This window comes from Kogia breviceps, chromosome 20 (genome assembly GCF_026419965.1).
Source record: "Kogia breviceps isolate mKogBre1 chromosome 20, mKogBre1 haplotype 1, whole genome shotgun sequence".
Lineage (NCBI taxonomy): Eukaryota > Metazoa > Chordata > Mammalia > Artiodactyla > Physeteridae > Kogia > Kogia breviceps.
In genome coordinates this window covers 15,866,922-15,879,963 of record NC_081329.1, presented here as the reverse complement: position 1 = coordinate 15,879,963, position 13,042 = coordinate 15,866,922, and the positions used below count along the sequence as shown (strand labels likewise).

The 13,042-nt window shown below is 42.4% G+C and overlaps 1 protein-coding gene across 11 annotated transcripts in view; it reads right to left on the bottom strand.

Moving 5' to 3' along the window:
• MTUS1 (microtubule associated scaffold protein 1) overlaps positions 1 to 13,042 on the bottom strand; it is a 155,356-nt gene that overhangs the window by 6,994 nt on the left and 135,320 nt on the right. For 9 of the 11 annotated variants that reach the window (XM_059049414.2, XM_059049416.2, XM_067022357.1 and 6 more), the window contains 4 exons: positions 3,876 to 4,090; positions 1,929 to 2,034; positions 422 to 495; positions 168 to 263 (listed from right to left, as the gene is read on the bottom strand). In XM_059049414.2, coding sequence (XP_058905397.1) covers positions 168 to 263; positions 422 to 495; positions 1,929 to 2,034; positions 3,876 to 4,090 — 491 coding nt within the window. The remainder of the gene's footprint in view (positions 1 to 167; positions 264 to 421; positions 496 to 1,928; positions 2,035 to 3,875; positions 4,091 to 13,042) is intronic. The other 2 variants (XM_067022359.1, XM_067022358.1) reach the window with 1 other exon arrangement.

The window sequence follows — 13,042 nt, the reverse complement described above, 5'->3', positions numbered from 1 at the left end:
CAGTAACCAAAGCAGCCACTTAATACAGTTTAAAAATCATACCGCAAGATATGAAAAAGATTCCAAACCCATCCTATTTCTCTAGCTGCTGAACACTTAACTGACTCTAAAAGACAGCTAAGCAGAAGAAAAATTCATTTGTGATGGGGGAACCATACGCAACTTACTAAATTTGCTTTCTCTCTTGATATTCTTTTTTGTTCTTCTGATTTCAACTTTTCATTTAAAGTGTCATTTTCACTCTTCAAACCACTGATTTGTTTCTAAAACACAAACAGTGAAACGTGGAACATAAGTAACCAAGCGGGCACCGGAAACATTGCAAATGTGCACAGAAACGTACCCAAACCACACAAGCCTCAAGAACGGTGGTGGGGAGGGAGGTGGGGAGGAGGGGTGGTGGGGATTGAGATTTACCCACCTCTAGTGATTCCTGCTTCTCATAAAGCAAATCCTCAAGTGACTTCTTCTCCATTTCATGGCTTTTCTTGATCTCTGCAAGTGATATTTTTTTGAGTCAATAACATGCTGCGACGTCACCGTAGTCTACAGTCATTATAGCACATGGACGCAGCAGCAGACTGTGAGGCGCTGCGCCTACGTTACTTTATATTTTACGGCACTTTTGTACAAATTAAGCTACTTGTTCTCAAATTAGCCCACGAGGTGAGTAGGGCAGATAATTCCCACTTTATGAATGAGAACACAGAGGCCCAGAGAGGCCAAAAGACCTCAGGGAACAAAGAACACGCCTGGGGGGGGTGGATGGGGGAGGCGGTCAAACACTGGCCTTCAGACTCCGGGTCAGGAGGCCCTGTGCTCTGTTCCAGTCACCCTTCACGAACCAAACCGAAGTCTCAAATTAAAGCCACCTCCAGCAGGAAGGCAGAAAAACAATGTTTACGCAACATGTACCCTGGGCCGGTCACTCTTACATGCGCTCATCTCTGACCTCCCGCAACAAGTCTGTGGTTCTGATGAGAAGGCCCGTGACAAAGTTCACTGGGTCAGTTCTCACCACGTGTCCGTATGTTTCTCTGTAGATGCAAGGGGTTCGGTGTAACAACTTCAGCTACATGGGCACTTATCTTCTGTAAAAAATGGCTTCTTATTCTTTTCCTTTTATTTCAACACTTCCAATCATGATGAAATAATAAAACGCATCTTATTATTCAACAAATGCCATCTACACTTCACAGCAGTGCTGGTATGCAGAAGAGCCTGGCATGGATCCTTCCCCACGGTCAGGACATAAACTGACACGTTCAACTTCCCGGGGTCTGAAGTGGTCAAGCACAACTATTACCAAAAGGGCCTTAAAGTTCCTTAAAAGTTCATTCTATTTCCTAAAAGGGGGACTTCCCTGGTGGCGCAGTGGTTAAGAATCTGCCTGCCAATGCAGGGGACACGGGTTCGAGCCCTGGTCCGGGAAGATCCCACATGCTGTGGAGCAACTGAGCCCGTGCGCCACAACTACTGAGCCTGTGCTCTAGAGCCCGTGAGTCACAACTACTGGGCCCACGTGCCACAACTACTGAGCCCACACGCCTAGAGCCCGCGCTCCACAACAAAGAGAAGCCACCGCAATGAAAAGCCCACGCACTGCAACGAAGAGTAGCCCCTGCTCGCCGCAACTAGAGAAAGGCCCGCAGCAATGAAGACCCAACAAAGCCAAAAAATAAATTAAAATAACCCCACAAAACTGTATTTCCTAAAAGGCTGGCATTTATAACAAACTATTATTTGCATCCTTAGGGGAAAGGGGATTTCCTCACAATGAACAATGCAAAAAGAAACCAAAAAAACACTCCAAACTGAATACCACAGGTATTCTCTAGAGGGGAAAGTTCTGAATCATTTCCGTTTTAAAACATATCATGCTGTTCCACTAGCTCTTATTCGATTTCAATAGAAAAAAGCATTCTTGCCTGAAAGGGAGGTTTCATAGGCCTTCTTTAGCAAGTCTATTTTCTCTGAGTGGCTTGCTTCAATTTCCAGCTTTGAGGTTTCATGGGCAGCACTTAAGTTGTCAAACTATAAGAAAGGAACCAAAACAAAACAATAGTTTACCAATAAAAAGTCCTAAGGTGAATAATAAGCAGCAGCATTAAGAAATCTGACACATGAGCTTGCATTCAAGTCTAAGGCCTACCAGACACATGTAAAGACCAACCCAGCTGACGTTTGCTGGTCCCTATGCTCCACTCCACCCCGCCTCAGGAACGCAACACGCAGCTCCCCGGCGCTCATGGATGCAAAGGGCTGAGCCCACCATACGGAACGAGGATACGTTCCGTGGTGACAGGGCCATACAAGCTCTACATCTGTCATGGCCTCTATATTCTCGATCCCTAGCACATGCCTGGCATATAGTTGGCACTGTGTAAATATCAGCTAAATGAAAAACTGATTTTAAATGGGAACAAGGAAATTAAAGAGAGGTTTAGCATATACCATGAAGTGAAACATATACGAGTTATTAAACAAGAGCCATCTTAAAAAAGAAGAAATGCAAGCCAATGTTTTAGCAGCACCAGAATGTTTGCAGAGGGATTATTTCGAGGTAGTAGGATAAAGGGATGTTTTATTTTCTTTTAAAAAATATATCCAGGGCTTCCCTGGTGGCGCAGTGGTTGAGAGTCCGCCTGCCGATGCAGGGGATGCGGGTTCGTGCCCCGGTCCGGGAGGATCCCGCATGCCGCGGAGCGGCTGGGCCCGTGAGCCATGGCCGCTGAGCCTGTGCGTCCGGAGCCTGCGCTCCGCAATGGGAGAGGCCACAACAGTGAGAGGCCCGCGTACCACAAAAAAAAAAAAATATATATATATATATATATATATATATATATATATATCCAAAAGGAAACAAAAACGCTAATTTGAAAAGATACATGCACCCCAATGTTCATAGCATTATTTATAATTGTCAACATATGGGAGCAACCTAAATGTCCATCATCGGATGAATGGATAAAGAATATGTGATACACTATATATATATATGGAATACTATTCAGCCATAAAAAAGAATGACATTTTCCATTTGCAGCAAAATGGATAGACTTGGAGAGCCATTATGCTAAGTGAAATAAGACAAATACTGTATGATATCACTTATATGTGGTATTTAAAAAATACAACAGGGGCTTCCCTGGTGGCGCAGTGGTTGAGAATCCGCCTGCCGATGCAGGAGACACGGGTTCGTGCCCTGGTCCGGGAAAATCCCACATGCCGCGGAGCGGCTGAGCCCGTGAGCCATGGCCGCTGAGCCTGTGCGTCCGGAGCCTGTGCTCCGCAACGGGAGAGGCCACAACAGTGAGAGGCCCGCATACCGCAAAAAAAAAAAAAAAAAAAAAAAATACAACAAACTAGTGAACATAACAAAAAAGCAGCAGACTCACAGAACTAGTGGTTACCAGTGTGGAGAGGGAAGGGGGAGGGGCAGGATAGGGGTAGAGGAGTAAGAGGTACAAACTATTAGGTATAAAACAAGCTACAAGGCTATTGTACAACATGGGGAGCACAGCCAATATTTTACAATAACTATAAATAGAGTTATAATCTTTAAAATTTGTGAATCACTATATTGTACACCTGTAACAATCTTGTACAGCTATACTTCAATTTAAAAAAATTTTTAAAGGGTTGTTTTAAACTTTTTCTTTTTTTCTTCTGATCTTTTGCTCAACGTATGTACATTGCTTTGATCATAAAAAATTTAATTTAAAAAACTTTTCACTTATTTAAAATTTAAAGAAGTTCATCAAGGGATGTCCAACAAACAGAAGGTCATCAAAGGAAGGCCATCATCAGACAACGGTTAGAATTCAAATTAACAGCCATGGCCAAGCACAGGCTCAGGTTCTGAAAGCACGGACCTGCTCCTGTAACTGAGTTTTGTACTTCTCTGCTTCTTCGATGTAGATATTTTGAAGCTTTTCACACTCCCCGGTGTAAAATTCTTTAAGCCGATTCTCCAGCTCTGTTAGATCAGTCTGGTGCTGCTGGTTTAGCTTCTGGACAAATCCTTCATAAGCTATTTGCAACTCATTCCTGGCTTTTTCTAACTTCTCACAGGTGGTTGAAGCAGTGACTGAAAAGAGATGGAAAAAGAAAAGGGAAAATGACACTTAACCTGCTAAATGTCCTAAATTCATAACATTCACACACAGATGTGATGACTCTGGAAGCTTAAACACAGGGCTCTCAGAGTACTCGACTCTCTCAGTACCAGATTTTCAAACATAATAGTATAGAAGTGAACGATAAAAGGGAATGAGAGGAAATGGTCTCTGGCAGCAAAAAGTCAACTGTCTATCAAGCAGTAAGAGAAGTCCTTGAGCAGAGCCAGGTTCCCAAGTGAAGAGCACCCTTTCACATGGTGACCAATCAGTGCAGGGGCTGTAATGAGAGGAGGCTCTGATTGGCCGAGGCGTCTCTAAGGCGGGCCAGCCACTAGAGGAGGCAGCCGAGATGTGGAAGGAGCAGGTAATAAGCCCAGACAGAAGCAATAAATAGACTTTAAGCTTGTATGCAGCTGGAGCCAATTTAAGCTCGTTACTTCAAAAATACAGTAATAAAAACAAAATACTAGAATATATTGAACACAAATCACCAGAACATAAAAACTTTAGGAAAAATACATTGAGAAGCTACAATATAATGTAAATATATTGAAAGCATTAACATTTTTAAAAGGCAAAGTAATTTGATAAACATAAAATCAGAGCATCCTAACTCTTCACTACCACTACCAAAAACAGAAGTGCTAACAATACCTTGCAGAACTTGCACATAAACACATACCCACACAGACTATAATAAATCCTGAAAGAAATGGGAGAATATATATGCAAATGAAGCAACCGACAAGGGATTAATCTCTAAAATATACAAACAGCTCATGCAGCTCAATATCAAAAATACCCAAATAACCCAATCAAAAAATGGGCGGGGCTTCCCTGGTGGCACAGTGGTTGAGAGTCCGCCTGCCGATGCAGGGGACACGGGTTTACAGATGGCCAGTAGGCACATGAAAAGATGCCCAACACCACTAATTATTAGAGAAATGCGAATCAAAACTACAATGAGGTATCACCTCACACTGGTCAGAATGGCCATCATAAAAAAGCCTACAAACAATAAATGCTGGAGAGGGTGTGGAGAAAAGGGAACCCTCCTACACTGTTGGTGGGAATGTAAATTGGTACAGCCACTACTGGATAACAGTATGGAGGTGCCTTAAAAAACTAGATATAGGACTTCTCTAGTGTTGCAGTGGTTAAGAATCCGCCTGCCAATGCAGGGGACACGGGTTTGAGCCCTGGTCTGGGAAGATCCCACATGCCTTGGAGCAACTAAGCCTGTGAGCCACAACTACTGAGCTTGCACTCTAGAGCCCGTGAGCCACAAATACTGAGCCTGTGTGCCGCAACTACTGAAGCCCATGTGCCTAGAGCCCAGGCTCTGCAACAAGAGAAGCCACTGCAATGAGAAGCATGCGCAGTGCAACAAAGAGTAGCCCCCGCTCACCGCAACTAAAGAAAGCCCGTGCACGGCAATGAAGACCCAAGGCAGCCAAAAATAAAAGAAAATTAAATAAATAAATAAAATTAAAAACAAAACCTAAATATAGAACTACCATATGACCCAGTAATCCCACTCCTGGGCATATACCTGGAGAAAAACACCATTCAAAAAGATACACGCACCCCAATGTTCATTGCAGCACTATTCACAATAGCCAAGACATGGAAGCAACCGTGTCCATCAACAGAGGAATGGATAAAGAAGATGTGGTACCTACGTACAATGGAATATTACTCAGCCATAAAAAAGAATGACATAATGACACCTGCAGCAACATGGATGGACCTAGAGATTGTCATACCGAATGAAGTAAGTCTGACACAGAAAGATAAATATCATATGATATCGCTTATATGTGGAATGTAAAAAAAGAAAATGGGTACAAATGAACTTACAAAACAGAAGTAGAGTCACAGATGTAGAAAACAAATCTATGGTTATGAGGGGACGGTGGGGGAGGGATAAACTGGGAGATTGGGACTGACATATACACACTACTATATCTAAAATAGGTAACTAATAAGAACCTGCTGTATAGCACAGGGGACTCAATATTCTGGAATGGCCTACATGGGAAAAGAATCTAATAAAGAGTGGGTATATGTATATGTATAACTGATTCACTTTGCTGTACACCGGAAACTAACACAACATTGTAAATCAACTATATGCCAGTAAAAATTTTTTTTAAATCCTGAAAGAGCTCTGTCATTTCTTGGGAAGCCTGACTTTGGACTTTTGCAGCCTTTCTGTACCGATGTTAGATATGGGGGAAAGGAGTGCTACTCTCTCTGTAAAGAGGATGCATGTTCTCAACACCCCAGAGTGCGCATGGATTCATGCAAAATGGGTACCGGTAAGTCCATTTATTATAAAGTAATTCTTATGTCTCTTTTGGTAAGGAATATGTATTTCTGGAGTAGTGGACGGATGAAGATTGTTTTCGGGAGGAAAAGAGGATAGTTTAGATCAATGATTATTCTGACCTAAGTAGTGGGAAATTGGCTGGCTCCTGGGGTGAATTTCAGGCAATGATATAGACTTGTTTTCTTGGGAATGTGCCACATGGCAGTAGAAATACCAGCCAATACTTGTCCCATATCTGTATTCCTTCAGAAGTAAAATAAGTCATATTGAAATAACGACAAGCATAGTGTCTGCTAAAGAGAACGCTTAAAATTCAAATAAACCCACAAATGTTTACTGAACTAACAGTAAAGGCAAAAACAAAGCAAGAACTACTACTACCCTGATATCGAGGGTAAAAACTGTATTCCACGATGAGCAATGGAGAGCCTGCACAGTGCACCCTGAGAACTAGAACATTCCCAAGGCAGAAGAGTTGGAGAGAAGACGCAACAAGGCAGATGTAGGCCAGATTATAGAGCTCATCATCACCGACAACTCAGGCATTTGGGACTCTGTTTGGGAAGTTATTTTTTTCTTTAAAAGAATTTATTGAAAGATGATGGCCATGCTGATTGCTAAAGAATACCCTCCTCATATCACTACTTATTTATCAAAGGAGGAAAAAGTGATTCACGAAGGCAGGTGTTAGCCAAAGAAGTAAACGTACTCACTTCCACTGCCTTTCCAAAATAACACCAATAAAATGATAGGGCCACAAGCCTCCCTGTGTGAATTCCATGTTACAGCTCTATATGAAAGAAGGCAGTAGAAAACTATTTGCGAGCAGTCAATAAAGGCATCAAAATAGCTTTTCTAGTCAGAGAAAGCTTGATTTCACACAGCCTTCTGACTTAATTCCCTCAGGATTTCAGATAACAGCAAAGTAAAAAACAAAACAAACAAAATTCTACCTCATCTGAATGCTCATATCTGAGATAAAATGTCTAAGTGAACCAAAAACTAGAAGAGCTTCTGTGTAGAAGTTAGCAGTATGCTACACCTGCCAGATTTCAACACATCTGCTTGTAATCAAAGACTGTCAGTCTGAATGTGTAACTGTATAACTTTAAAATCAAAAAGGATAGATGGAAGTCCTCTCACACTGGCAGCCGGACAGGGTGTTTCCTCTTTTATTTTTTATTTTTTTGAAGAAGCTTAAATACTGTTTGATTTTGTTGGCCACTGTGCAGAGGTAAAGGGAGGACAGGAGGGAAGGAAGGGTACAGGGGAAAAAAAATGGGTCAGACGGGGGGAGCCGTGGTTACTGCTATTAGGACAACAGCCCCAAGGCAGGCCCGGCCCCAGGTGGTGACATCAGCCTGCAGCTGTACAGGAACAGCTGGGCGGACGTGTTCCCCCACACAAATGGCTCTACTTTGAGTTAACGGGCCTGGGCTGCTGGCGAAGCACTTATCTGGCATAAAGACTCATGAAATACTTGTCTAAAGGACACACGTGTCAACGCTGTATCAAGGGTTCTCAGTACCCCTGATGGCTGGACACACTCGTGGGGAGAGTTGGGGACGCCAGCCTGGGTCTTCAGTCCTGGACTTTTCCTTGTACTTATTTCAATTTAGGAGCGATTTCTATGCCACCTGGGCTCTTACTCCTGTTCTCAGTTTTGTCTCTTCCTTGCTTGTTCTCCAGAATTCCACTTACTCTCAAGTCGATTAATCAAACACCCAAGGCAGCCAAATTCAAACGTGAATCTTTCAGAGTTCGGACTAAGCGAGGAGCTTTTGCACAGTGCTAGGCGATACTGTTTTCATGAAGTTAGTGCACGGATGCAAGATCCACAGACTACAAAGTAGTCCTTTTGTCCTTGCTGTTTTAATCATTCTGTCAGGCAATTTTTAAAAGCATGTCTGTGATAAAGGACACCAAAGAGACCACTGCCTGCAGAAAAACGGATGGATTATCATTTTTGTGCCCATATTGGGAAAACGCAGAAGCCCTCTCCAGCAATCTATTAATTAAAGTGAGAAACAGAGTTTTCAGAATTAAGAAGCACAAGAAAGAAACCAACTCATTTGCAAGATCAGCCCTAAAACATAAGGCCACGTTACAAAGCTGGAAGTTGCCATTTCAACCTGAGATGAACCAGGCCTTAGAAGAATTCGAGGCCAAGGACAGAAAAGGAAAAACAGAGAGACACTCCCCTGACAGTTTAAAACACGGGTAACTAAGCAAGGAAACAATATTGCAGAAGTGGTGAAATGCTTGACTATTTCCTTTCGATTATTTGGATGACATCTACAGAAGGCCCAATGCCAGAATCAAATATAACCTTGAGAAGAGAACTGGCTTCGTCCTGGGTCCTTCAGCAGTTTTCCCCAGGAGTGAAGTGCAGCCATTACCTGATTGGTCCTGGTGGCCTTTCCTAAGAGGAAGAGGTCAGATTTTTATTATTTCCATCTCATGGAGACCCATTTCCCTTTGGTGACTGATAAATGTACTGTTTACAATGAAAAACATTACACAACCATGGCCCTAAATTGTTAGTATTCTTTTGAAATGGCACATGGCTTTCTTAATTTTTATATCTGAGTAGCAGGTTTCGTCATGAGACAACTAGAAATACTTTAATTCTCAGGAACATAAATAAATGTCTTCACAGAATGGAGCTAAACACTTCGGTTCAAATCTCAGCCACACCACTTACCTGCTATGTGATTTGAGCAAACGACTTAAGCTTTCTAAGCCTGAACGTCCTAATTTTTAAAGTGGCGCTAATATTAGTGCCTTCCCTGCAGGATTAAGTAAAATATATGTGAAGCGCTTGGCCGGTGCCTGACCGGAGTTAAGTATGCAACAAACGTTGCTGTTATTATTGCTAGCTTTGCCAAAGTCCACCTATTCAAATGTGTCTGAAGAGTCCGCAAAGACATGCTGGTGGGGAGGGGTGTCCATGACACAATGTGACAGTTACAAAGATGCACTACTGCTCGTCTGGTATTCAAAGAAAGTGCGCACGCACACACACACACACACACACACACACACACACACACACACGAGGATAGGGTACCCATCCACCCCAGAGCTTCACTTTCTAATACTACTGTTCTTGGCATTATATGCAATAGAATTTCTCCAACTTTTAGGTAATTTTATCTAAATCAGACATAAAATGTGAAAGAGAAAAAAGAAAAAGAAAACTAGGGAGGTAAGGTCACTCAGAAGATCATGCAATGTTTCACGATGCCATATAAGAGTTCATGCCAGAAAGAAGAGACAAACAGGAAAGCAAGATGACTTCATTCCCCAGCTGTACACCCACACTCTCCCTAGATGCTTCCAGCAGGCCTGCTGTGGGCGCCAGCCCTTCCTTGAGCAAGGTTCCCTTCTCCGCACCATCCAGGAGGGCAACGAGGTAGGTGTCTGGTCCAGCCTCTCCTGCCTCCTCTGGGTCTCTCTCAGTCTCTCTCTCTGGCCACCTCACCTGCTTTTATTTCTGGGCACCCCTCCACTCCTTTAACAGCACACACTTCTCAGGGCAGACATGTTTTTTTTAAAAAAAAACAACTTATAATCGTGGAATAACTTTATTAGATTGATAGAAAAGGTACAAAGAGACAGTACCAAGAGCTCCCGTATATCCTTCACCTAGGTTCCCCAGATGTTACCATCTTATGTAAAGCCAGGACGTTTGTCAATACGAAGGTTTTAACGTTGAAGCAATACTATTAACTCTACTACAGACTTTATTCCAATTTCACCAGTATTTCTACTAATGCCCCCCCCTTTTTAAGAATAAACTTTTAAAGAATAATTTTAGATTTTCATAAAACTCGTAAGGATAGAATAGTTCCCGGATACCTCTCTCCCAGTTTCCCCTAATGCTGATATCATATATTATGACGGGACATTTGTCGAAACTAAGAAATAATTTTACTGGCACATTATTATTAACTAAACCCCAAGCTTTGTCCTTTCTTTCTGTTCTAGGCTCCAATCCAAGATAGCGACCTGCATTTACTCATCACATTTCCCTCATCTTCTCTAATCTGTGAATGTGTCTTTCCTTGCTTTTCATTATCTTGACAATTTTGAAGTCAGGCATTTTACAGAATGTCCCTCAATTTGGGTTTGTTTGACATTTTCTCTGCATACTCCTGACCCAGAAATTCCACTATTAAGAATATATGTGTGTGGGGGACATACTCCCACACATATAAAATGAGGGACATACGAAGCTATTCACTAGAGCATTTTTTGTAAGAGCAAAACATTACAAACAACCAAATGTCCACCATGAAGAAACTGGTTAAATTAATTATGGTATATCTATATAATGGGATAGTTTCCAAAAAATACTTTTACAGCTGTTTAAAAAAAATTGAGGAAGTTCTTTGTGTATTGGTCTTTAAGAAATGCTAAGCAGAAAACAAGGTTCAGGACAGCATGTATAATACTCTGCCACCCGTGTATAAAAGGAAGGGGAGGGCTTCCCTGGTGGCGCAGTGGTTGAGAATCCGCCTGCCGATACGGGAGACACGGGTTCGTGCCCCGGTCCGGGAAGATCCCACATGCCGCGGAGCGGCTGGGCCTGTGAACCATGGCCGCTGAGCCTGCGCGTCCGCAGCCTGTGCTCCGCAATGGGAGAGGCCACAACAGTGAGAGGCCCACATAGCGAAAAAAAAAAAAAAAAAAAAAAAAAAAAAAGGAAGGGGAAACAAATATGTATCTTACGTTACTTCTCCTGTACCCCAGCCCCAGAACCATAAATGGGGACATAACCTTCTATCATAGTAGCACGATTATTTCATAGTATTATTCTCTGAAGGGAAATCTACTCGTGACACACTTCCAGGGCAAGTGTTGGATCCTCTCTTAAACTGGGGTCTAATCTGCTTCAAACTGGAGATAATATACCTGAACAAGGCAACCAAGAAGCCCTTTTAAAAAGTAAAATGCTACTTCGTGGAGAGGCTGGTGCCCAGAACAACAGAAGGGCAGGAACCTAGACTATCAACAACAAGCATTTCCAACTTCTGCAGATCGGTTTCCTGATACGCCAGGTAGGACTAAATACCACCTGCTCTGCTAACCTTACCATTTGGTGAGGATAAAGTGAAAGAGTGCTCTATTTTGTAGAGTGAATCTTCACAGATTGTCTGTGGAATGATCATCTAGTCATAAAAGCCCCAGGTTTTGCTCTCCAAAGGTACTGCTTTTTCATAAGACCAAGAAATTTGGCAGACATGTGGGAGAGACAAAGGTCTCTTTCTGAATTTCGAAATTAGCTACAAATAGCTTTCAGGTTGCTCTTGGGTGTTATGTGAATTGACAAGAACTGATTTCAAAAGCCTTCCGCTAATCACAACTTACTAGGAATTTACTTTCACAAACCCCCTGCAACACCAAATCCATTCTCCCATAAATAATACCACCTTCCCTTTAAAACTCAGTTCATACTTTACAAAGAGCTCTCATATTTATTATTCACTGTAATAGAATACAGTCATGTCTTGAGTTAATAACATAGGTATTATCTTAAATCTCACTTTACTAGACTATAGAGGGGACGGACATGGCAGAACTGGGTCTAGAACTCAATCCGCTCAGCCCTTTTCAGTCCAGGTTCTATGGCACAGAACACGGAACCTGATCCAAGTGGCTGTTTTCTCAACTTGAGATGCATTAAGAGAGAAGTTCATGCATTCATACAATGGACACCTCAGAATAATAGGGCTTCATTACCTTGTGCAAGCTAGAGAGACTGCAAAGTAAGGCAGGTAAAAAAATGAGCTTTTTTCTCCCTACACTGATGAAATCTTATTCACACGCAGGATGACGGTCTGGCCCAGTCATAGATCTTAGTACAGAGGTGCCAGCTGGGCCTCCACGGAGCCCTGGGTTCTCCCTGCCAATAAGAGTCTGCAAAGGCTTTGCTGTTTTTCAGCTTAATCACTGGCCAACAACATGCTGCAAAACAGATGCTCTCATAGTCACAACAGCAAACGTTCCATGGACCAATCAAAACACTTAGGCTGTAAAGTGGATCTGAGTCAAAAGCCTGGCTGAATAACCGGCATAAATGTTCTAAGCTTCAGGCCTGAGGAAAGTAAGTTAAGACTTTAAGGAAATCACATTTCAATCAAAAGAATAAATTTAATATTAATGAACAGGTGAGTCTGATACTATTCTGTGTCTCCTCCCTGATGATTCATGTTTAGGGGACAAGGTTCAAAAGGGCAGGTCAAAGTTACTGGTAGGCAGGGACTTCCCCTGGTGGTGCAGTGGTTAAGACTCCACGCTCCCAATGTAGGGGGCCCCGGTTTGATCCATCCAGGAACTAGATCCCACAGGCATGCCGCAAGAGTTTGCATGCCACAACTAAGGAGCCGGCGAGCCACAACTAAGGAGCTCTAGAGAACCGCAACTAAGACCTGATGCAACCTAATTAATTAATTTTAAAAAGCCACATGGAATTTAAAAAAAACAAAAAACAAAAAAAACCCCAAAGTTACTGGTATGCATATGATTTGGAAGCCTATGTACAAGAATGGACTCAGTTCAGTTAGAGCTATTTGGTATTATTCTC